Source organism: Apteryx rowi, unplaced genomic scaffold, assembly GCF_003343035.1.
Source record: "Apteryx rowi isolate R43461 unplaced genomic scaffold, aptRow1 scaffold_93, whole genome shotgun sequence".
Lineage (NCBI taxonomy): Eukaryota > Metazoa > Chordata > Aves > Apterygiformes > Apterygidae > Apteryx > Apteryx rowi.
Window position 1 is genome coordinate 2053089 of NW_020451238.1, and position 21540 is coordinate 2074628.

The window sequence follows — 21540 nt, forward strand, 5'->3', positions numbered from 1 at the left end:
AGCAGCCAGCCCACGGCGCCGATGACCGCGCAGGCAGCCAGGAGCTCCCAGGCCGGCCAGCGGCCGCCGTCGGCTCCCCACAGGGAGCCCCAGCCCCCGACGGCCGCGGCCCACCGCTCCATGCCCGGCCCGGCGCCCGCCCGCCCCGCGCGGACACTCCCCGCCCGCCCTGCGGGGACGGTACCTCCAGCGGCCTCCCGGCTTCCGTCTCCTCCTCCGCTCCCCGCGCCCCGCCCCGCCAGGCCCCCGCCCCGCCAGGCGCCGGGCCTGCCCGCCCCGCTGCCTGACAGAAATTGCACCCCCGGTTGCCCGGCAACCAGCGCCCCCCCCCCCCCCCCTTTGCCGGGGGCAATGGCGAGGGGGCCGCCGGGGCGGCCCCCCCCCTGGCCCGGGGGCGCGGGGGACCCCGGGGGGGCCCCCCCCCCGGGGGGGGGAACCGCCCCCCCCACCGGGGCCCCGCCCCCCGCCTGCAGCTGCCGCACGAAGAAACCGTCCCCCCGCCCGCTCCCGGCTCCAACGGTCGCTGCGCGGTGCCTGACGGGAAGGCAGACATCTTGCTTGTTGGGGCCGGGGCGGCTGCCTCGGCACTAACCGCGGCCCTGGTGCGAGCGCTGCCGCACGAAAGTCCTGTTAAAGATAAAGGCGGCTCCGTCCGGGCATTATCTCGTGCCCCTTTGAAAGAAGGGCAAAGGCTGTTGGAGGAACAGAACAAGTTGCAGCGCAGGAGTGTGGATTTCAGTACACCTGCCAGCAGTAAGACCTGGCTGAAACGCTTTTTGCTGAGAAAGGCCTTCACTGAGTGTAGGTTAGCAGTCTAGTTGTTGTCTCTTACCGTACAGAGAGTTTAAAATTAGCAGTGCTTCACAGTACTCCCTACGTCTCCCCCCACATACACTGTAGTGGTTTTTATTTGAATATTTACAACATAAGTGTTTAATCAAGATTTAAAATTTCCACCTGGCCACTGCAAATGAGATATTTTAAAAAGCTCCAGCTCAAAAATTGCTGCAGTAGTTTTGGTCTGTGAAGCCAGCATAAATGCAAATCAAAAAAGGAAGGCACCAGCGAGTTCGATGTAAGATGATAAATTAGTTAACGGATTTAAAACAGTCATCCCATTATGTACAACGTATCTATGTTATAGTGTAGTAAGACTGTACAGGTACTGTAGTATGAGCAAACGAGCCCGTTGTAATTTAAACCAAGACAAAATGACAGGCCTTCATGAAGTTGACATCTCTTTAACTTACTGTTTAATACTACAAACAAGGTACAGTCATTTTCTTCCTCATCATTGCAACTGGCTAAACTAGAATCAAGATGACATTCTTCCACTGTTCAGTTTTGTACACTTGAACCTCAGATAGTGGCAAATTTAGGCCAAGATAAATATACTCATTACTGTTGTTTCCTGACACGTTCATCTAAACTCAGGAAAAAAAGTATTTATAAGGGAAATACAAGTACAATCAGTATCTTAAATGCTCTAAAAAAGTGTAAAGCAATACATAATAAAGTATTCATTCAAAATAACAGATATATTTTTAAAGTGGCTATACAGCATGTTTATAATCCTAAATATAAAAAAGTTACTCTGGAAAAACAAACCTAAGGTTGTACCAATTCCTCTTTCAAAGTAAAAAAACAACATGGAGCCCTTTAACAAAAATAGTTTATTGCACAAAACTTTCAAAGGAATTCCTATGCACATTATTTTTTATAATCAACATGCTTTGTATGATCATAATCATTAATTGTACATAGTATAACTCCTCCATCCCCTGGATTATCCACTCAAGAACATGAAATAATTAACTTTCATCTTTACAAATACAGCCTAAGCAGACATTAAATTACTGAATGTCATGTATAAAACATAACAATATTTCTTGTACAATATTCAGTACATCCTTCCCTCCTCTAGAAATCCATGCATCTGTATTGGAAATTAGGCTGCTCTGCTCCCCGAGACTGAAGCGATGCGCATTAGTGGGAGACTAGTGTGCTCAGATGACAGCTAGCGGGCATTAGTAATTACTTTGGACTGTGATTGCCTTCCCATGAAAATATTTAAAGGCTTCTGGTCACAGCAAGTCACATGCAACTATTCACATTTCCCTGGCAAAGTTAATAAAACATACATCACAGGCTTGTGCATCACCAGTAGTGAATTTGTCATCTTTGAGTTAAATTTATATTAATCATACTATCTGTCCCTTGTGCACCTTGAATGTTGTCATAACTAAAGCACCCATGCCATTGCATTTCACTCACATATGGAGGAATAATAATCCATTAAAATATAAGCACTAGACCTTTCTTTCTGAATATTACTCTACTGCTTACATGTGCAAAATTCTCATAGATTTCAGCTGGAATATTGCCTGAACAAACAGTATGGAATCAGACCTCCCATTGCATGAGCAGATAAAGGGGCTCAGCTGATCCCCTGATACAGTGCACAACTGTTTCCAAGAAATCTGGAAGACAATAGAATGAAACAATGCAATATTCAGCAGTACCAGAGGCTCTGTAACTAGCATTTTTTCCATTGTAGTTTTTTTTGTTTTTTAGAAAAATGCAGATGTTCACGTGTCCTCAAAAAAGCAAGAGTATTTGAAAAAATAATGCCACAGCCCTTACCAACTTTCATCACTTAAGGAAACATTCTCACATTACGGCAACATTTCTCCTTCATCAACAAGACTTGGTTAAGTAGGTAGCAACTACTGAAGAAACACTGAAAGTACATTCCATTGCAGTGCTTGAAGAAGGAAAAATAAAATCTCTTAAAGATTATTCCTCTAATTTCTAAAAGCACACCAATGTTAATGAGGCCCTGATTTTCCTCTGATATATTTGGCAGTGCTGTGACATGCAGAAGGGACACAGTTTTTATTCTTGCAAGTAGTTTTACTGCCTAGACAGCAAGAGGCCTGAAACTTTGTAGAGAAAGCATGCTCAGCCTCAGGGTGAAATACAGAACCTTTCAATAAAACAGCAACTATTTCTCTTGATAGTTAAGGAACATAGTTGATGTATTTCAAAGAAAAGGCCTTGCTTTTTGCCACATGCCRAGTGTTTCCTAGAAGGCTTTCCAGTAACTTCAGTAACTTAATTGGCTTAGTACCTCACCTGATTTAGACCCTCAAGTCTTATCCTCTGTTCTTCCACTAAGTAAATGGTATGGTGTTTGTGTCTATAAAAAAAAAAACACATGATAAATATAAAATGAAAATACCTGGTGTCCAAGTACTTTCAGAGAGACACAGGTGGGACAACATAGCAATCCAATCTGAGAATTTCACAATAAATCCCTCATCTTTAAAAGATAAATATGCAGCTAAGGCTACTTGGCTGTATAAGCTCAAATGTCCATATAAAGAGCTAGTGGAAAAACAGAAAAAAACCCACAGCATTGCACTGAAAACAGAATGTATTATTGATACAAACAGAAGAAGAGGCAGACTTTCTGAAGAACTATGAATGTTTCTTACAGTTCTGGCATCTTTGATCCCAGATAAAAGCTTTATCTGTACAACCGTTGCCAAACTTAAGAGAAAAATATAATGGATTCTTAACTGTAGGCAAAGCATTTACCAAAATGAACAGTAACATTAACCCTGCACAAGTGTTATTTTATTTAAAAACCTGAACATTTGATAACTTTTTTGCACTGAATATATTATTAATTACGTAGTTTTAACTTTGTCCTTTAACAACACTGCATGGTTTTTTCTCTTCTTAGAGCTTAATATACAGGCAACTTCAAGAACATGACAGCAGCAAGATAATCAGTACCATTTACTCTGTAAAGTAGACTGCAGTAGTGTGCAGATGTTAACATGTCTGGGCTAGTCAGTAAAAGCTTTTAATTTTTTTATTTTATTTTATTTTTTTAAAATAAACTGTTCAGTAAATCCATATGTTGGGCAGCTAAAGCCACAGTAACATATTTCTTCCTTCACCAACTCCAAAATCTTAACTTTTGGCATCACTTGACTCTGATCCCATAAATAAATTAAAATCTAGTAGCTGAGAGGCATGAAGTCAGTCCATATAGTCACTTTAAGTGCAAAGTGTTCAACTAGACAAGAGCTCAAATGGGTAATTGTGAGAACAAACTCTGGATAAAAGTTAAGGACGGGTGGGGGGTTTTTTGGTGAGTTTTTTTTTTTTGGCCTTATTGCTAAGCAAATTGAAATAATTCCCCCCTACACCCCAATATCCAAACTCATCCAAAAATCAGCCTCCTCAAAGAAGTAACTGCCTCTTTAGAAAAACACATAAACTAGGCATCTGAAAAGCAGAGACAAGATAAATTGTCTGAATGTTGTGTTACAGCTAATTATGACAAAAATTACTGGAAGAGATGCCTTTTTTTTTTTTTTTTAAACCGATATTTAATCTGCTTGTACTAACTAGAATTTTTAAGTCAATCTACAGTGGATATAATTGACCTTCTTTCTGTATGTTTTAAAGACAAAAACATGAYGCTACATGAGTTGCCAATGAATCTTTCAAATAGTGTCACGTGTATTTTGATTCATGCTCAAGCCCAGTAGATAAAGCAGTACTGCTGTACAGATTTTAGAATGCGAAGGAGAGGAAGGGCTTATCACTGCACCACGAGCCGTATGAAACAATGGAACCAAAGGAGAAAACGTAAGGTGGGTTGCTTCAATAATAATCTAGTCAAGGTGTCTCTGCGGAAGGGCTGCCATAGTGCCAACATTTCCATCCACAGTGGACACCTTGTGGTAACAGAGGATGCCAAAAGTGGGGGACTTAAGGGGGGTGGGGAGGATAAAGCTAATAAAAATAATAATTTTATAGGCATTATAATTTTGTCTTTGAAAGTAAAGTAATTACATTTCTAAAAGCTCTGGCTCTTGGGGGCTAATTTCCCTAAGCCGTATGTACAGTATTGTCAAAAAAAAMCAAAGCACAAACTTAAATGTAACATTAAAACAATGACAGTAACAAAATAAACTCATGTCAGCCTTAACTTACAGTACATAAGCATATTAAAACAGGTATTCAAAGTCAGAAAATTGTTTTTTTCTTATATATATATTACACACATACCTTTATCAAGGATGTCTACTTCAAAAGTTGAAATAAAAAGGTGCAAAAAGTGTTTGTATGTGCAGTGAAGCAAAGCTCCCTACTGGCCTGCAACTGCAAGAGAAAAACTGTGACACTTCAGAAAACATCCTGGGCAAGTCCGCCAAAGGTAGTTACTGGTCTGCATTGCTCATCTTTGCAATCTGTTTCTTTTACTATATGGTCAAAGGTCATCTTCATAACTAGAGATGGCTTCAAATCAAACTTTTTCTTCCTTTTTTTTTTTTAAAGGACAAACATCTGTGATTTGAATTTCAAGAGTGAAAAAGCATGGGGGGGGGAGGGGGGTGCTTGAATAAGAATATCCAGTTCTCAACCACTGCTAATGGCTGAACATAAACAGGACTTATTTTTTATGCGATGTGGATACAGCCCAAGATAGTGAAAAACTGTGGGGACAAAAAAGCAAAAACAAAAAACCTCCCCAGATATTACATAATTAATAGTGCTTCCTCACAGAGATTGAACAAATGCAGACTTGGAACCAGATGCTTTTCTTGGCCTCATTTTAAACCCTCATCTGAATCTCTTACTATATCGCAAAATGAGTCAGATTTACCAAGTGTCTTCAACATGGCAAAATTATTTCAAAATATCAAAAGGTTTCAAACAAACCCTTGGAATAGCATGTTCTGCAATTAACGTTTTGCCAGCTTCTCGAAACCACGCCCTTTGCTTCTAAAGGCAAAAGCAGAACTCTGAACAACGTTTTAAAAATGGAATAAATAAATAATTTTGATAAAGATTTGTTTACACACTTAAAGCAATATGAAGACAGACAACTGCTGAGGAGGTTATTGTTTCAAAGTGTCCTTGTCACTAGCGTCACAATTCTGCTTCTTTTCATCTACAGTAGGAATCTCCCGCTGGTGTGATGCAGTTGCAGGACTGGTAGAGGTAAGGTCCATTAGCTGCCCCTCAATCTGAGTCCATGAAGACATTGATTCATGTACTGTAATCGTGTGTTCCTCCATCTGACGCTGAAGGCTGTCCATTTCTTGCCTTTTGAAAGTATTGGGGACAAGAAGAAAAGATTATCAAACAGAAGACTAACTGTTAAATAGAAGCTCACTAAATTACTTCAGCCATTTAAGAATAAAACAAATAGAATGTACTTAAGGACCAACAATGCAGCATCTCCTTTGCTGCATGTGCTCATTGCCAGGCATGATGTAGCACCGTTTCCTCAGCAAAGGCACTTAGTGACTACAACTTGATGAACATGGTATTCTCGCAGATATAAAAGACAACATGGAAGGTAGAGGTGAGGAAAGCAGCAGAGAAAAACAAATAAACACATTACTACTTGCAGTTGGATACCAATTTAGTAGAGAGACTAGTTTGGCAATACAGGATTGTGTASCATTGTCACAGGCTACCTCTCGCTCCCCATAAATATTCTCCATCAACAGAGCTGATATATCCAGCCCTGTTCTGCCATTAACCTGAAATCCCCATCTTCCTGCAGCTGTAGCTTTCCTCCTCAAGAATCTCATGTGCAATCTTGCATGGAAAGATATGAAAAAATAATTCTGGTATAAAGAAATGCCTCTTCAGACATTTCTAATTAATACACTGCCTGGGATCCTTTCACAAGCAGCCTTGCTGATGCTGAAAAGAAAGATAAATATCAGCTTCTCTACCAGCAAGAAAAACTAAAAAATAGCTGCTTCTGTTTTGTTTTGCAGTGTATTTATTTGTGCACAAACACTAAACTCTTTAGGATGGATATTTTGTCTAGTATATTGCCAAGGCCTCTTTCCCTATGTCATTTCCATATAAGCAAATATTTGCAAATGCGAGAACATCCTACTGCCTTATAGACAGCCCTAGTAAGAGAAAAATAATTCATTTCACAAGTCTATTGCTTCGCCTTAGACCAGCAACTGTTTTTTTAGAAACATTTTTAAGATTATTTAATGTGTTTTAAAATAACAGGTCATACTTTAATTGCTGGAGACAGCTGTTCAGATTTTTTAAAGGCTCCTTGCTCATAGCTGTTGATGGTTTCAGCAGTTCCTCCAACAAGGCAGCAGGGACTGGACAATCAGGAATCTTGACTGGAGTCACAGGATTTGAAGAGTTATTCTCTCCCTTCAGTTCCTTCCTCTGTTTAAAGAAAAAGAGAAGAGCCAGAAATAGAATTAAGCTATTTTCAAGAATTTCACTTTTACCACACAAAGTGTCTCACATCACTCTGCTGGTATGTACCTGTATTGCAGAGCAAAATCCAGAAGCACATTAATAAGTCTCATGTGTCACAAGCAAAAGTTCCTAATCTAGTGTCATCTGCTAGCCTTGCTCATAAGTAAACAAATACCATCTAGAAGGACTTAGTCAAGAACTCGCCCAACTAAAGAAATGAAACAGTAAGGATTTAAAACAACTGACTTGGATCTCCACAACAAATTTTAATAATGTTCTTTCAATATAGTTAAGAGAGCAATTCATAAAAATTCAGTTAAGTGTGATCAAAGTCGTCCTTTTGGACTTTCTGGGACCTGCAGGATGAAATATCTCAGACCAACATCTGAGAGAATTAAATGGAGTTTCATAGATTCTCTCTTACTGAGCCAGAGAATTTAGAGAAAGAAAGAGCAAGAGATCTACTATTACAGCATTTTCTGTGAAAAAGYAGCAAATGAGAAAACTCAAAGAAACCATTAATAGTTACCTTTGGAAAACATGAAAGGATGAAAAAATAAAAAGGAAAAGTACAGAAAGGATAACCACATGAACTTTAGAAAGGTATTAACTAAGTATTTGCCCATGATCCATTATTTAAGCACTCCCTTTTTTGCTTTATCACAATAAATCAAAATGTAAATGCAAGATATGTGCTAAACACAAAGGTCTCTGAAGAAAAAGGCGTGAAGTCAAGATCAGTAAAGTTACTTTTGCCAGCAAATCTTCCTGGATTTATTATTTWAATGTCAGGAAATCAGTAAGTCAGTATCCAGGTAGGCATTTCAGAGTTTTCACCAGGTTTCCTGCAGCAGAGTATTTTCCAGCACTGTAAGCCACTTACACTATAATATATATTCTTCCTACTTAAATACCTTCTTCATCTTGCCATGCTTCAGGTCCAACTTCAGTTGCTGGTTTTGCTGCAGTAGGGACTTCATACTATTCTTCAGTTCACTCACTTTAGCCTGGAGCATAAACTTGTCCTTCTGAGTCACTGACAGGTCTTCTCTCACCATTTCCAGCTCAGTCTTGATATTCTAAAGGGCAAAAGAAGAGAATTAATGTGGTACAAGGAAACAGTGTATAAATTCCAGACATGGAATATTCCCACCATTTTCTGCAGTTTCCAAGAGAATCTAGAAAACAAAACAACACCTAGCACACTGCTATTTGAAAACAATTTGCCCTGGCACAATAAAAAAAGAAAAAAGAAAAAAGGATAAAAAGTCAGTAGCCTATTCTAATGGCCTGAAGTCAATGAAATACAAGAAGCTAACAGCATAGTGAAAGTGAAATTGAGAAAACTAAAGACCCTGCCAAAATACCTGTTATATTCATAAAACCAGTAGAAGTATTCTGCTTTTGAACTATAAAATATTGCTTTAGTTATCCTGGTATGGCCCATCAGAATCTTTACCAGCTAGATCAAATACCTGTAGGACAACTTGTATCCCTTCCAACTCCTTATGGCTGCGCTGTTCACTCATATCCAACTGCTGCTTAAGCGTTTCAATTTCTCTTTCTTTTTGCTCTACTTCCCACTTGAGGTCTTCCACCTACCGAAAAAAATTTTTTTTAGAATTCTCTGTAAGAGCAATTATTCACAAAATGTAAAATATTTTATCATCTATGTCTTATGAACCTTTCCCATTTCTGCTGAATGAAGGAGAAATGAAATCATACACCTCAGGCACCTAAATAAGGAGAAACACCGTGTTTAATTTTACCTCTTGATTTACTCCTGGCTGTTCACCAAGCTTCTCATCCAGCTTTTTCTGCAGAAGTTGGAGCTGAGACCTGGCTTCTGCCAACTCTTGCTGAAACTGTGATACTTCCTGGGAATGTTTCTCATCCTCTACCCTACACAGCAGAATTAACAGAAAAAAAACATAGCAGTTATTTCAATCTGCCCTTTACAAGGAGTACTTCATTGTAGCTATGTAACCATAAATGATACAAATTATCCTTTTGTGGCACAAAATTATCTGTGTTACATGACAGTGCATGCAACCTGATTAGTTATAGCTTTGACTGGCAGCTTTGGCAACATGTTCACAGCAGGAGTTAAATCACAAAAAGATTTTAAACTAGACAGATGCATCAATAAGTACTTCATCATGCATCATTAAGTACTTCAGATGCATCATTAAGTACTTCTAAAAAATAAATAAATAAAAAATAAATTCTTGAGCACTGGTAATATTCCTGTCTCAAACACACGGATTCTCCAGTGAGAAGACAAAGCAAAAGAAAAAAAAGCAAACTGTCAGCACTTTTGCTTTTATTTTAGGAAAAATTGGGTTTTTTGTTTCCATATTCTCTTGTAGGTCTGATAGTTTATTAAAGTATAAGAAATTATATTATACACAACAAAACAAATCAATTAATTTAATATATTGTGGAATATATTCAACAATCAAGTTCATCCTCTATGTAGTTCCTCAGGGATGTTAAAGAGGAAAGAATAATAAGATATATGTGAAGCATTAACACTATCTAACCCATGAAATGATTTAATTCATGTCAAAACTGTAAAATAACAGACAATGAAGCCTAAAGACAATCCACTTCAACTCTAATTGTATTACGAGAAGACAGAAAATGCAATTATTTGCCAAGAGTCCAAGCGCACATTTTATGATCAGGCTCAACTGGGGTACATTTTCGCATAATCCAGTCCAGAATGAAAGAAACAAAAATTCATTTATGTGTGTGTTTTTCAGAGGATTTATTTCATTTACTATGCTCTAAGAACTTAGACATTTATTACAGCATACTTACTGMAGTTTGTCCACTTCAGCCTGAAGGGCTTGGACAAGCAGTTCTTTGGCATGTAGCTCTTTCTTGATTTCGTTGAGCTCAAGAACAGCAGCTCTGTAATGACGACGGTTATGTGCTGCATCTGCTTTGGCTGCTGCTACCTACACGGAAACAAAAGAAGCATTTTCTCCTTGTTTTGTTAATGTAGTAGACTCATAAGGGGAGCTAGACTAGAGGGATAGAAAACAAAACAAGAAAGAAGTTGTTCAGCAGTGTTAACTTGCTGTTACTGTTTACTGTTTTTGTCTAAAACACTGATTATTAGTGTTGTTATCCTTATTAATGCTAATGGTAGTTAATAATCATATAATGGAAGGACCACATTGATAGACTGTTTTCTCATTGTGAACTTTTTGATAAGGTATCATCACTTCAGGATATGTTCCATGCACTACAAGTTAAAATGGAACCTTCTTGATGGTCTATGAATATGCTTAACGTAGGGCATAACAGAGGAAACATCAACAGCTTTTTCATACGCTGACCGTTGTGACAGAAACCCTGCAGGAAGCACTGTATTATGGATTTTGTTTAAAGCTACTTTTCAAATACTTTACATTTAACTCATCTATTAAATAAATAAAACAAAAGATGACCCATTACCTGTTCCTTAAGGTCTTTAACTTTTGACTTTTCTTTCTCTAAGGAAGCCTGTAAAGTTTGAATAAGCTGTTTCATTTGCTGATCTTCTTCCTCTTTCCGCTTTAGAACTGCCTGAACCTGCATCATTTTACAAAACCAGAGATTTAGTAGCACAAATACATTTTTTGTGTAGACTCGCTGGAAGACCATAAATGCCAATATGGGAAATATATAAATACTAGCCAATGCAGGCATGGCAAAACTTCCCTCCCCTGTTCATTGATAACTCTACCATTCAACCTTAAAAGTAACTATGGTTAAATGGTAGCGTGTTATAGGCTATTCATAGCCTGTATTCTCTTCTTTACCCCAAGAGTATGTTACTATCGGCATAAAAATTAACATTAATCTCAGTGAATCGTTAAGTGACACCATTTCTAGGTTCCAACTATCTTAAATGCACAATACTTTCACTATTGCAAGTATACTCTTATTGTGATTTTTTTCCTCCAAGAAAAACAACTCTCTAGTGCAAAATCTTGCTTCTGATCATTTCTGGGGTTTAATCACCTATATTACTTCTGTTGCACAACATACATGAGACTCAGATCTGCAGAAAATACACCAACATTTTCTTTAACAATAATTTGCATCTACTTGTACAACTGAAGACCTCTACATCTGGTTATCAGAAACATTAGCTAAATTTCTCTCTTAATATATTACACCCAAAAGTTGAATACCTGTAAGTTCAGTTGTACCAAATCTGCCTCTCTCTTTGCCAATGCTGTTTCAAGGATATTGTTGTGCTCCCGCAAAGCGGTGTTGGACTGACTAAGACCTGTAAGTTTTCCTCGTTCATGTTCCAGTTCAAGGGCCAACTTCTTATTAATTTCTTCTAAACGCTTTATCTTCCTCCTAAAACCTCTAGATTCCTGAAGCTATACCAAAAAAGGAAGGAAAAAAAAAAAAAGATTACTACTGCAAAGAAGTTGTGAGCTAAACTAATTAAACTTTATTGCCTTTTTTTTTTTTTTTTTTTTTTTGACTAAAAGGCTTGCTAGAAAGCAGAATCCATGAATACTGTTTCAGGTGCAGAAAAGATGTGAGGGACTAGTCTAAATTTTTTTTTCCATGACCTTACAACCAATGCCCTCTGCAAAATCATTGGGCAACCCTGACTCCCCTTGGTTTCAGAAGATAGTGGTTCATGCATACCCGCCATCTCGTGACCAGATACAGTTAGTATCTAACACAGGAACTACTGTTCTCATCTTTTCTTTCACCCTGTACTACAACTGTTCATGAAAACATGAAGGCTAAGCCTCTGCAGCAAAACTAGCAAGTGTCACTGACACGTTTCCTATGTAAAGTTCTAACTGCCTGAATTGTTAGAATAAAATTATGGTACTAAAATTTCTCCTCGCCTCTCAGGTGCCTTTTATGATCATCTCCCCAGGCACAATGTAAATTCAAGCAATCACCTCATCCTCAAGTTCCAGCACTTTCTCTCTGTACTCCTCCAGCTCCTGGCTGGTAAGTGAAATCACTTCTTGCAGCTCTTTTTCCAGCATCAACTTACTGCTGCTAACAGCTTGTAGTTCTGTCTCCAGAGCTTGAATCTTTTCCTAAAGACAAAGGGATCACAAGCCTGATTAACACAACACCCATATTCAGAGGCAACTTTGTTTTGTCAAAAAACGTTTGTTTCTAAAGCAAATATTAAATTATCTGCTAGTGCTCAATGCACAGGGCTTGCTCAGAGCTATCTGCCCACATCCAAATATTGCTTTTGGCGTGTTTCATATTTGGCTCCACGGAATTATTTCTGCTCCTTCCCCCCCTCCCTCCTAATTAATTCTCTTATTAAACTATATCACAGACATAACATATATTAGTAAGTTATGGCTACTCTGAAGAACTGTCAATGAGCAAAAACAGTAAGAGAGAGAATTCTGGCAAAGCTCCAGGTACAGAACTTTTATAAAAAACATTAATACTAAATCAGGAAATTTAGCACCAAGGCTGATGCTCCTTGTGAACTTGGTTTACGACTGGTAACCTGAATGTACAAGTAAAATAAATAAAGCCTGCCAAATCACCCCTATCAAATGTAATTAAGGAAATTCTCAGTGTCCAGCACACCGACTCCATGTTCTTATCTAGCTCTACATTCCAGGTACTTTCATTACTTCAGTGCAACATAATATTTCAAGAATTGCGTACTTGTGCAATCTGGTTGTTTCCACCATCAGTGATTTGTGCTTTTAGTTTGCTCAGCTCTGCTTCAGCAGATTCCTTGGCAGTGAGGGATTCTTGTAGCCGACGACTAAGAATGCCAACTGCATTCTCATAAGCTTTATGTTTTGCCTTCATCTCTTTCTGAGCACTTGTCAGATCTGACCCCAGACGCTTCATTTTCTGTTTCTGCTCAGTAATGGCCCTGGAGTGAGAGGAAAAACAAAACATCAGATAAAACAAAAATTGCTTAAAAGTAATATTGAAGGATTGATTTTTAACATAGCTTGATTGAGGGAGGGAAAAAAAAAAAAAATCAATCTACCTCACAGTCCATTTATCTACTCCATATTTCATCTACGGAGCTGTAAGGATACCACAGGAGACTGTGTCAAGGGCCTTGCTGAAGTCAGGGTAAAAAACCATCAACTTCTCTCCCCTTGTCCCAGAGCCACTTAGCTCAGAGGATGCCATCAGGTTGATATGGTATGACTTGCCCTTTGCAAGGCAATGGCTTTAAGACTCTTGATTACATTCTAAGAAAATGTTTACAGTAATTAAGAGGTCTTTGTCAGAATTATTAAAACTCTGATATTGAGGAATATATACACTACTACTCTAAAAATAATATGGAATTTAGAGTCAGAATTTAATCTAAGATCCTTGGTAGATGTGTATCATCAAAAGCTTCATTATGATTACAACATTAAAAAATTGTTCTTATTAATGCCAACATTCTAGCCAGTCATGGCTAAAATTCAGAGAATGGAAACCAGGATTAGCTCCAGTAAATATGTTAATAAGAAGTTAATATATATGTTGAATGGCTTATGCAGTTGGTTAAGAGCATGAGTGTATCAAAAGATAGGCTGGAAATCCTGAGTAGCAGTGTCATGGTCTTCAGGATGTTATTTAAATTTTCCAAATGAATGACTAGGGGATAGGCAAAGACTGATTGCTGAAAAAGTGAATATGAAAAATAAATGCTATAGTTCTTTTGTCTATGCTGAAAGAACAGACTTACTTCTTGGCTTCTTCTTGCATTTGTTCTACTTGTAGTTTTAATGCTTGATTTGCCTCAGCAAGAGATGTCATTTGTTCCTTATCAAACTGCAAGGACTTAATGGGGAGGAAGAAAAAAGATGAGAGTAAGAACAAAAATCTTTTTATGTTTGCTATATGTTAGATTCTAAAATAATAATTACTATATTTAGCTACTGATTCATGGCAAATTCTAGTTCAACTTCAGCAAGAATTGTCAAAATGACTTCTATCTCTGCATAAAAACTGTGGGAAGAAAACACCTATTTCAGGGTTCTCCATATCCTCTCTCATCCCCTTTTATTTATTCTTTAATTCTTTCCTCTGTTGTCATAATCATGACATGTACGCACAGAGCTTTATTTTGGTCCCTGCTAATAGATACTGACTGCTCACTTTGGGACTAAGGAAGCTGCTTCCACATCACACATCTGCTGCTCCTGTAACATACCTCCCCTGATGCCTAACATGAGATGTTAATAAGCAGTCAAGTAATTATAAAATGTCAGTAGGTACATGCTCAAATATATACACAATATTAAATACATAAACAAGAACCTTAACTTGCAGGCAATCATGCAGTTTATTTCCAAAATTAATACAAGTAGCAACATATCCTGCACATAGTACTCTCTAAAAGTCCAAAGCTTAACACCTTCCAGACCTGTAGGTGTTTCTCCATATCGTCTCGTTCTTTCTGCACTGACTGAAGATGATTCTCAATTTCTACCATCTGCTGGTGAACCTGAAATACTTCCTTCTGTAGTTTTGAATGTTCAGATTCCAGCGATTGTTTTTCAACTTGAAGTTTTAGTAGTTCTCGTTTCAACTCTTTTATTTCTGAGTCCAGCCGCTTCTTTGTAGCTTTCAGTTCGCTAATCAGCTGGTCCTTAGAACTTGCATCTCTTCGATAAGCTTCCACCATTACCTAGGACACAAGAGTTTCAAGAAAACTATGTCATCTCTGTTAAAGCTTTACAAATTTAAGAATAATTTATTGTAAAGCTTTTATTGATATTATTTTGGGGGTCAAAGAATACAGAAACAGCATCATCATCAACATTTTCACTCTGGTTCAAAGAATTTTTTTGCAAACTCAGATCAAATAATAAATATCAGTGTTCATAAAAAAAACTGAGTAAGAGAGTGTTTATAACTTCTTCACCTTCTTTATGGGACCATACTAATTATATGCAATTTTTAAACTAATCTAATAAAAACGTAACTATCCCAGGCACGCAATTAATACTTTTTGCCATAAAAAGAGGGATTAAGTGTGACTGACAGTTTAAATAGTCTTCTCAAAATTAAACCAAACACGCCAAAAAAACCTTTGGTGTTAGGCTGATATGCAACCAAATAGTAAATTAATGTTGTCACTGTATACGTTTGTATGTGCAACACCAATGACAGTTTCAAATTATCATTTAAATCTAACTATGTAAATTCAGAATAAAATTTGCAATAAAGTATTTATTTTCAATTTAATTTCTCAAGTGAGTACCGATTTACAAGCCTGTAGGAAAACAACAACATTTCAAGATTCTCACGAGTATTTTTGCAAAAGCTCTTACCTAATATCGACAAAGGAGATATTTTATAATGGAGGATCATTTGGCAAACTTTCTAAACTCCAAAGAAAGTATGACCTGGTTGGTGGATCTGCTTTTATGTTAATTGCAGATAAAAATCAACATATACACTGTACCATATATAAAAACTTTATTATAACTTATGTCACAATGTTCTTTGTATTTGAAATAGAAAACTAATTCAAACTTCCTCACCAAAGCCCTCAGAAGTATATGCTTTCACTATAGTAAATACAGCGTTCATTTTTCATTCTTTGAAATAGTTTGTTTTTGCTTACCTTCTGCTGTAGGAACTGTTCCTTCACTTTTTGAACCTGTTTTTTAAGGCTGGTATTTTCTTGTTGCAGATTTTCTACCTGCCAGAGCAAAACAAAAACAAACAAACCAAAAAAGGACATATTGCCTTACTCRTACTCTAAATTATTTCAAACAGTGACAGAGGACCTTGATTCTGAGTAGACACCTCAGTAGCACTGCAAGACAACACAACATTTTATACCTAAAACAAGTTCACACAAATCAAATGATAGCAAGACTTGCACAGTGAGTTTCAGATAGCGAGGAAGTATTCCTCACCAATACAATGTCCTCTTATCCTGACATTAAAGGTTTAGGATGTATCATTAACCTACATATGCTGTATCTAGCTGGCACTAGTTCACACATGGTCAAATGAAGAAAGCAGCTGGTTCTTTGAAGGAAAAAAGCAATCTTTATGTTAAATGTACTTCCACAGTTATTTTATACTTCTACGGATGATACTATCAAATCCCAGTATTATCTTCAAAAGAAATCTCTTTGAAGATTACCAGAGCTACAGAGCTTGAATGCTCTAAAAGTAACAGAACAAGCCTGTTTATGAAATTAAGGCGTGAAACAAAGATTCACAATAATTTAAAGCAGTCACAGAAAGGATAAGGGTATGCATTAGGCTTGATCTGGTAAGCTAGTTCAGTGATTGCGGGGGGCGGGGAGCAACACTCAGCTGGTATACAGCAATATACAAAAGCAAAAACTAGTGTATCGTTTCAAAATAAAAGACACACCTAAACATGACCACATTTCTGCAAGGGAAAGAGCTTTAACCCACGGTGCCACAGAAAGGGAGAAAGGGAAAGTTACTTCCAAAAATGTGTGAACTCAGAATGATTACTTTTTAAAACTGATATATTTTAGGAAGATGGTGKTTTTTGGAAACAAAAAGATCAATTAACTTCATCTTTCCATCTCATATCACTTGGTATTTATATGCATTTATGCATTTGCGAGGTATTAATCTGAACATCCCAATAATGTAACAATATAAAGTGTCAGATAGTCCACCAACAGGGAAACATTACAGAATTGATTAAAACATTCCCACTAGCTAAATCATGCATTCAAAATCATATGTACATATCTCCTCTCATGTACTTTATTCTATCATGTGCCTCTGGCAATACTTCACTGCGACAACTATTTTTAATAGGATACTTTCAGAGATTCATTACCTGGCTTGACTTTATTGCTATTTCTTGCCTCAGTTGTTCTAAGATTTCTGATGCTACTTCTGTATTTTCTCCAAGGCATTTTGCTCCTTCATCAAGCTGCTCTTTGCTTGCTTTTGCTGTCTGCAGAGCTACTTCCAAGACAATTTTCTCATTCTGCAAATACTGGATCATGTCATCTTTAGAAGTAGCATCACTTTGGAGCTCTTCTAATCTGGCCTTCAGTTCATCATACTGTGTCTGCAGGTCATCCAGCGACTGCTCTTTGGTGTGCAAAGTCTCTTGGGCTAGGGTGAATTGCTTCATTAGATCTAGATGTTCTTGCTGTAAAGATTCAAGCTGCAAATCTCGCTGATGCAAGGTCAACTTGACCTGAAAAAAAGTATTTTAAGGTTAAATTTATATAAAATGAACTCTGTATTTGCTAATGCACTTCAACAAAAATAAAATGGAAAATAGCAACTGCCACTGAGGTTCTAGGAGAAAATAACAGAAGGTGAAAATATTCCTAACTTTCCTTGGAGCTTCCACGTCTTACATTCGTTCTGTTAATTGCACTGATTGCCTCGTGTAGCATCTGCATTGTTACAGGCTAAGCAACAATCAAAATGAGAAACCTAAAATCTCATTAAGTAAAATTCATGGTATTCTAAATTTTGATTTAAAAAAGTGTCCACAGTAGATATACAAGATAAGTCCAGTGTTATTAATGGTACTGCGATGTATTTACATGGACTATATATATATACACACACACACACACACAATGGACAAATTTAATTTATTCCAGCCCTTGACATACTAGTTTTGTACTGTTACATCAGGACTCTGTACTAAAGTGCAAGTTTACTACTCTGTAAGTGTATATAATGATATACTATCTAACAGAAGACTTTTAAAATGGATGTGTTTCTTGTCTATCATAGAATAATTACATATTGAATTCACTAACAATCTAACATCTACAAGAGAATAGTTCTGAAATATCAAAAAAAAGTACCTCTACTGAGACAGTAAAAAAGAGGATGTCATATGACATTTAAGGCTGATGGTCAGAAAGGGAGTCTTTTCACCTGGGATTGAGTGACTTTGATATGCACTTCATCTCCGCAGCAATCTTTCAGAAGGTTTAAAAACAGTTTAGAACTCAGTATCTGTTTACTTTTGCCTTTTCAACCAAACAAATATTTCATTTAAAATCCTTAGGATGTTGCCCGACAACAGTCTACCTGATCCAATTCTTGCTCCAGCGTTGCTGCAGAATCAGCCATTTTCTGAAGCTGTTCTTTCTCATCTTCAAACTCCTCTAGTTTTCTCTGCAAGTCTTCTTCCACCATGGTTTTAGCCTCCTGGATCTGCATGAACGCAGCTTCCTGATCTAACATGTCAGCCTGCACAGAAAAAACAAGGAATTGACATTTACAGTATCAGTGGGGAGAGAGAAAGAGAGAAAAGTAAAATATCAAGATTTCTGGAGAGAAAAAAAAGAGTCAAGCAAACATAATTCTGACGTTTGCCTTATATGTCTGTACATCTTTACTGAAGTCATCCATTCATATATTTAAGAAAATCTAGAATAACAGAGAATGCCTTGTATATTGGCAACAATCCGAATTCCCATTAAATAACATCATGTCCTTCCTAAATTGATAAAACAAGATGTAAATAAAAAGAATCTTTAAAGTACTAAAATTCAACTGTTTGGAAAATGCTGAAGCAAAAGAGATTCCCTGGATACCGTAGCTGTTCTGACATAGAAATTCCTGTTATGCACACTGTTTCACTGAAATTCAGTGGGATTTACAGTCCAAGTGCTTCAAAAGTGAGCATACTCTACTTCAGCAGTTTTAACTATCTTTTCTTACTGGAGAGCAGGAAGGATAAACCTGAGTATTGAGCAATTTCATACATTTAAAAAGGACTTTACTGACTTAGTTTAACTTTGAAGTAAGAGTTTTCTCTCTAAAAAGTCCAAGAAATGGCAAAGGAGAACATTTACATGCACTTTTTAAATTCAATTAACAAGAAATACCAAATCTGAGAAAAACAAGCATCACCTTGGAATAGGAAACATACGGCCTTGCCCTCTCTTACTGTATGCTGAATTTCTGAATTTCACGAAAATTAATCAGCTCTGAAACATTTACTGTTTTTAAAAGCAGCTACAATAATAACAAGATACAATAGTATCAGAAATGCAAGAATTAGGTTTAGTGTATTGGTTAATATTTCTGTGCTACAAATAATTTAGAGCCATAATCTTTYAGTGCATCTTTTACAATACAGCAACTGAAACATGAGCCACTTTCTTCGTCCATCACAGTTAGCCAATTCTCAAATTTTTACAAATGCACAACCTACTTCAGCTCCTAGCCTGTAATTCTGCTGTCTTTGTCATCACAAAAGTGATAGTAATACTAGGACCTTCAAAAGTGGCTATGATAGGTTAAGTACTCAGCTTAAAGAAACCAATCACTTTTTTTTTTTAAACATAAAAATTCTGTTAATTTCAAAGAAGGTACTTTCAGATCATCCAATTACTAAAGACTTAGAGCATTTGAATCTATTCATAAGAATTCCAGCCGCTTTGCTGGAAAATCTTTGATTTTGCAAACACAGTGCTTGCAAAACCTAAATACACAACCTAAGCCAAACATAATTCATGAAGATAACCTACAACCTCTATGTTCTGAAGGTCATCTACATCCTTACCTCAATGTTTTGCAGCTGTGCTGCAATACGTTCTTTTTCTTTAATAGATCTGTGCTGGGTCTCAGTCAACTGCTGAGACAATGCCACGTTYTCTAGCTTGAGGTGTTCCAACATACCTGCTTGGGTCATTTGCCCAGCCTGCAGGAAGGAAGAAATAACAGATTAATACTGACAGTCAAGATTTGGCCAACAAATTTAAGATTGCCAGGAAAAAAAAAAAGTTGAATCTATCTGTGCCTTATCTCAGCTACTACTTACATGGCTATACAGACATTGGTTAAATCTATGCCTCAGCATTAATATGAGCTAACACCCCATGATGAAGAACAAAAAACCTTCCTGTTCTCCACCTGAAGAATACACAAGAGAGACTGGCTCCCTCGAAGTTCATAAACAATGTCATCCCGATAAAACTAACATACAGAAGAAAAGATTCTCCGTCCTATGTGCAAGTCATAATACCTGTATATTGGCCATCTCACTCTGCAGCCTGACACGGGCCTCCTGTGCTAGTACCAGCTGCTGCTGGTACCACTGCCGCACATTTTGGAGTGATGTGATTTCTGTTTCAGATGCCTTTAGCTTATTGGTCAGCGTAGTCCGTTCTAACTGCACCTTCTGAAGCTGGTTCTGTAAGGAAGCCAACTGCTGTCGCAAATCATGAACTAGAAAAAGAAAAATAAAGAATTCAGCCTATGATACTCCATGGTTCTATTTTTATCCACATATTTTCAGGCTTATTGCTATATTCGTATGTTTTGGCTCAAAAAGGAAAAAAAAAGAAAAAAGCTATGTGCATAATTACATAAAGAATTGTCTGTTCCTGCGGAAGTAAGAGGAAATGCTAGAATTCAAAGTATCAGGGTTATAAACAGAACAGAAGTAAAATAAATGAATCATTTCTTTAGGTGTTCAAAGTTCCTTAGCAGCAAAGAGATGAACTAGTTAAAAATCAGAAAGTATATATCCTGACATGCAAATTCATCATTACAAACCAATATTTGTACCATTTTTAAAAATCATGTGTCCATTCTCAAACAGTTCTTAGATTAAATATTTATGTCTCCCTCTCCAAGCAGGCAGTGCCTTGCATTTTGTGTCACAGAGGTGCCACAATCTAGAAAACAATCACCTTACAATTCAGACCATTTGATTAATATACTATCCATGAAAGGCAAATTAAAATTCCTTCTTGCTCTTGAACTTCAGAATTTTATTGAAATAGAATTACTTATGGAATGATAAATTTTAAAGATTCACATTTACATCAGCCCACCTGTGCTATCTCTGGTGAGAACATTTTTTTGCATATCTTCAACCTTCAGCATGAGTCTTTGGTACTGCTCCTCCGCCAACTGCAAATCATTATTTGAAGAAGCCAAACTAGCATTCTTTGCTTCCAAGGCGTTTTGCAGGTCAGCCATTGCTCGTTCCAGATCCCAGCAAGATTGCTTTAACGTGGCCACTTCTGAGCTCAGAGATTCCTGCTTCTGTTGGCTGTTTTGGCTGTACTCCATCTGCGCCTGAAGCTTCGTGTTCAAAGCTGCAAGTTGTGCCTGTAGCTCAGTCTTCTCTTTGAGAGCCTGAACGTGTCCCAAAAATTAAATACAGAAGTCTTAGGAGAAAGTAACAGTAGGAAAAGAGGCATATATATTAATGGCTGACTAACGCAGACGTCTAGCAAGAAGGTTTTGCTAAGGTGAAGACCACTTGCTTGTAAAATGATTTTAAAAAGTGATACCTCATTTTTTCAA

The 21540-nt window shown here is 37.4% G+C and overlaps 2 protein-coding genes across 10 annotated transcripts in view; both read right to left on the bottom strand.

The window, feature by feature from the left end:
* The window catches only part of ANKLE2 (ankyrin repeat and LEM domain containing 2), a 21503-nt gene extending 21271 nt beyond the window's left edge, over positions 1-232 (bottom strand). The window contains exon 1 of the mRNA XM_026091910.1: positions 185-232. The gene's annotated coding sequence lies outside the window, so the exon portion shown is untranslated. The remainder of the gene's footprint in view (positions 1-184) is intronic.
* Positions 233-1225: 993 nt separating this feature from the next.
* GOLGA3 (golgin A3) overlaps positions 1226-21540 on the bottom strand; it is a 30265-nt gene continuing 9950 nt past the window's right edge. For 3 of the 9 annotated variants that reach the window (XM_026091902.1, XM_026091906.1, XM_026091905.1), the window contains 18 exons: positions 21063-21369; positions 20249-20451; positions 19787-19924; positions 18304-18465; positions 17078-17446; positions 15866-15952; positions 14660-14923; positions 13979-14073; positions 12943-13159; positions 12201-12344; positions 11460-11657; positions 10738-10854; positions 10096-10235; positions 9042-9174; positions 8748-8870; positions 8187-8351; positions 7073-7236; positions 1226-6129 (listed from right to left, as the gene is read on the bottom strand). In XM_026091902.1, the coding sequence (XP_025947687.1) occupies positions 5922-6129; positions 7073-7236; positions 8187-8351; positions 8748-8870; positions 9042-9174; positions 10096-10235; positions 10738-10854; positions 11460-11657; positions 12201-12344; positions 12943-13159; positions 13979-14073; positions 14660-14923; positions 15866-15952; positions 17078-17446; positions 18304-18465; positions 19787-19924; positions 20249-20451; positions 21063-21369 (3234 nt within the window). In that variant the 3' untranslated portion in view covers positions 1226-5921. Of the gene's footprint in view, positions 6130-7072; positions 7237-8186; positions 8352-8747; positions 8871-9041; positions 9175-10095; positions 10305-10737; positions 10855-11459; positions 11658-12200; positions 12345-12942; positions 13160-13978; positions 14074-14659; positions 14924-15865; positions 15953-17077; positions 17447-18303; positions 18466-19786; positions 19925-20248; positions 20452-21062; positions 21370-21540 lie in introns of those variants that run through there. The other 6 variants (XR_003257885.1, XR_003257883.1, XR_003257884.1 and 3 more) reach the window with 6 other exon arrangements.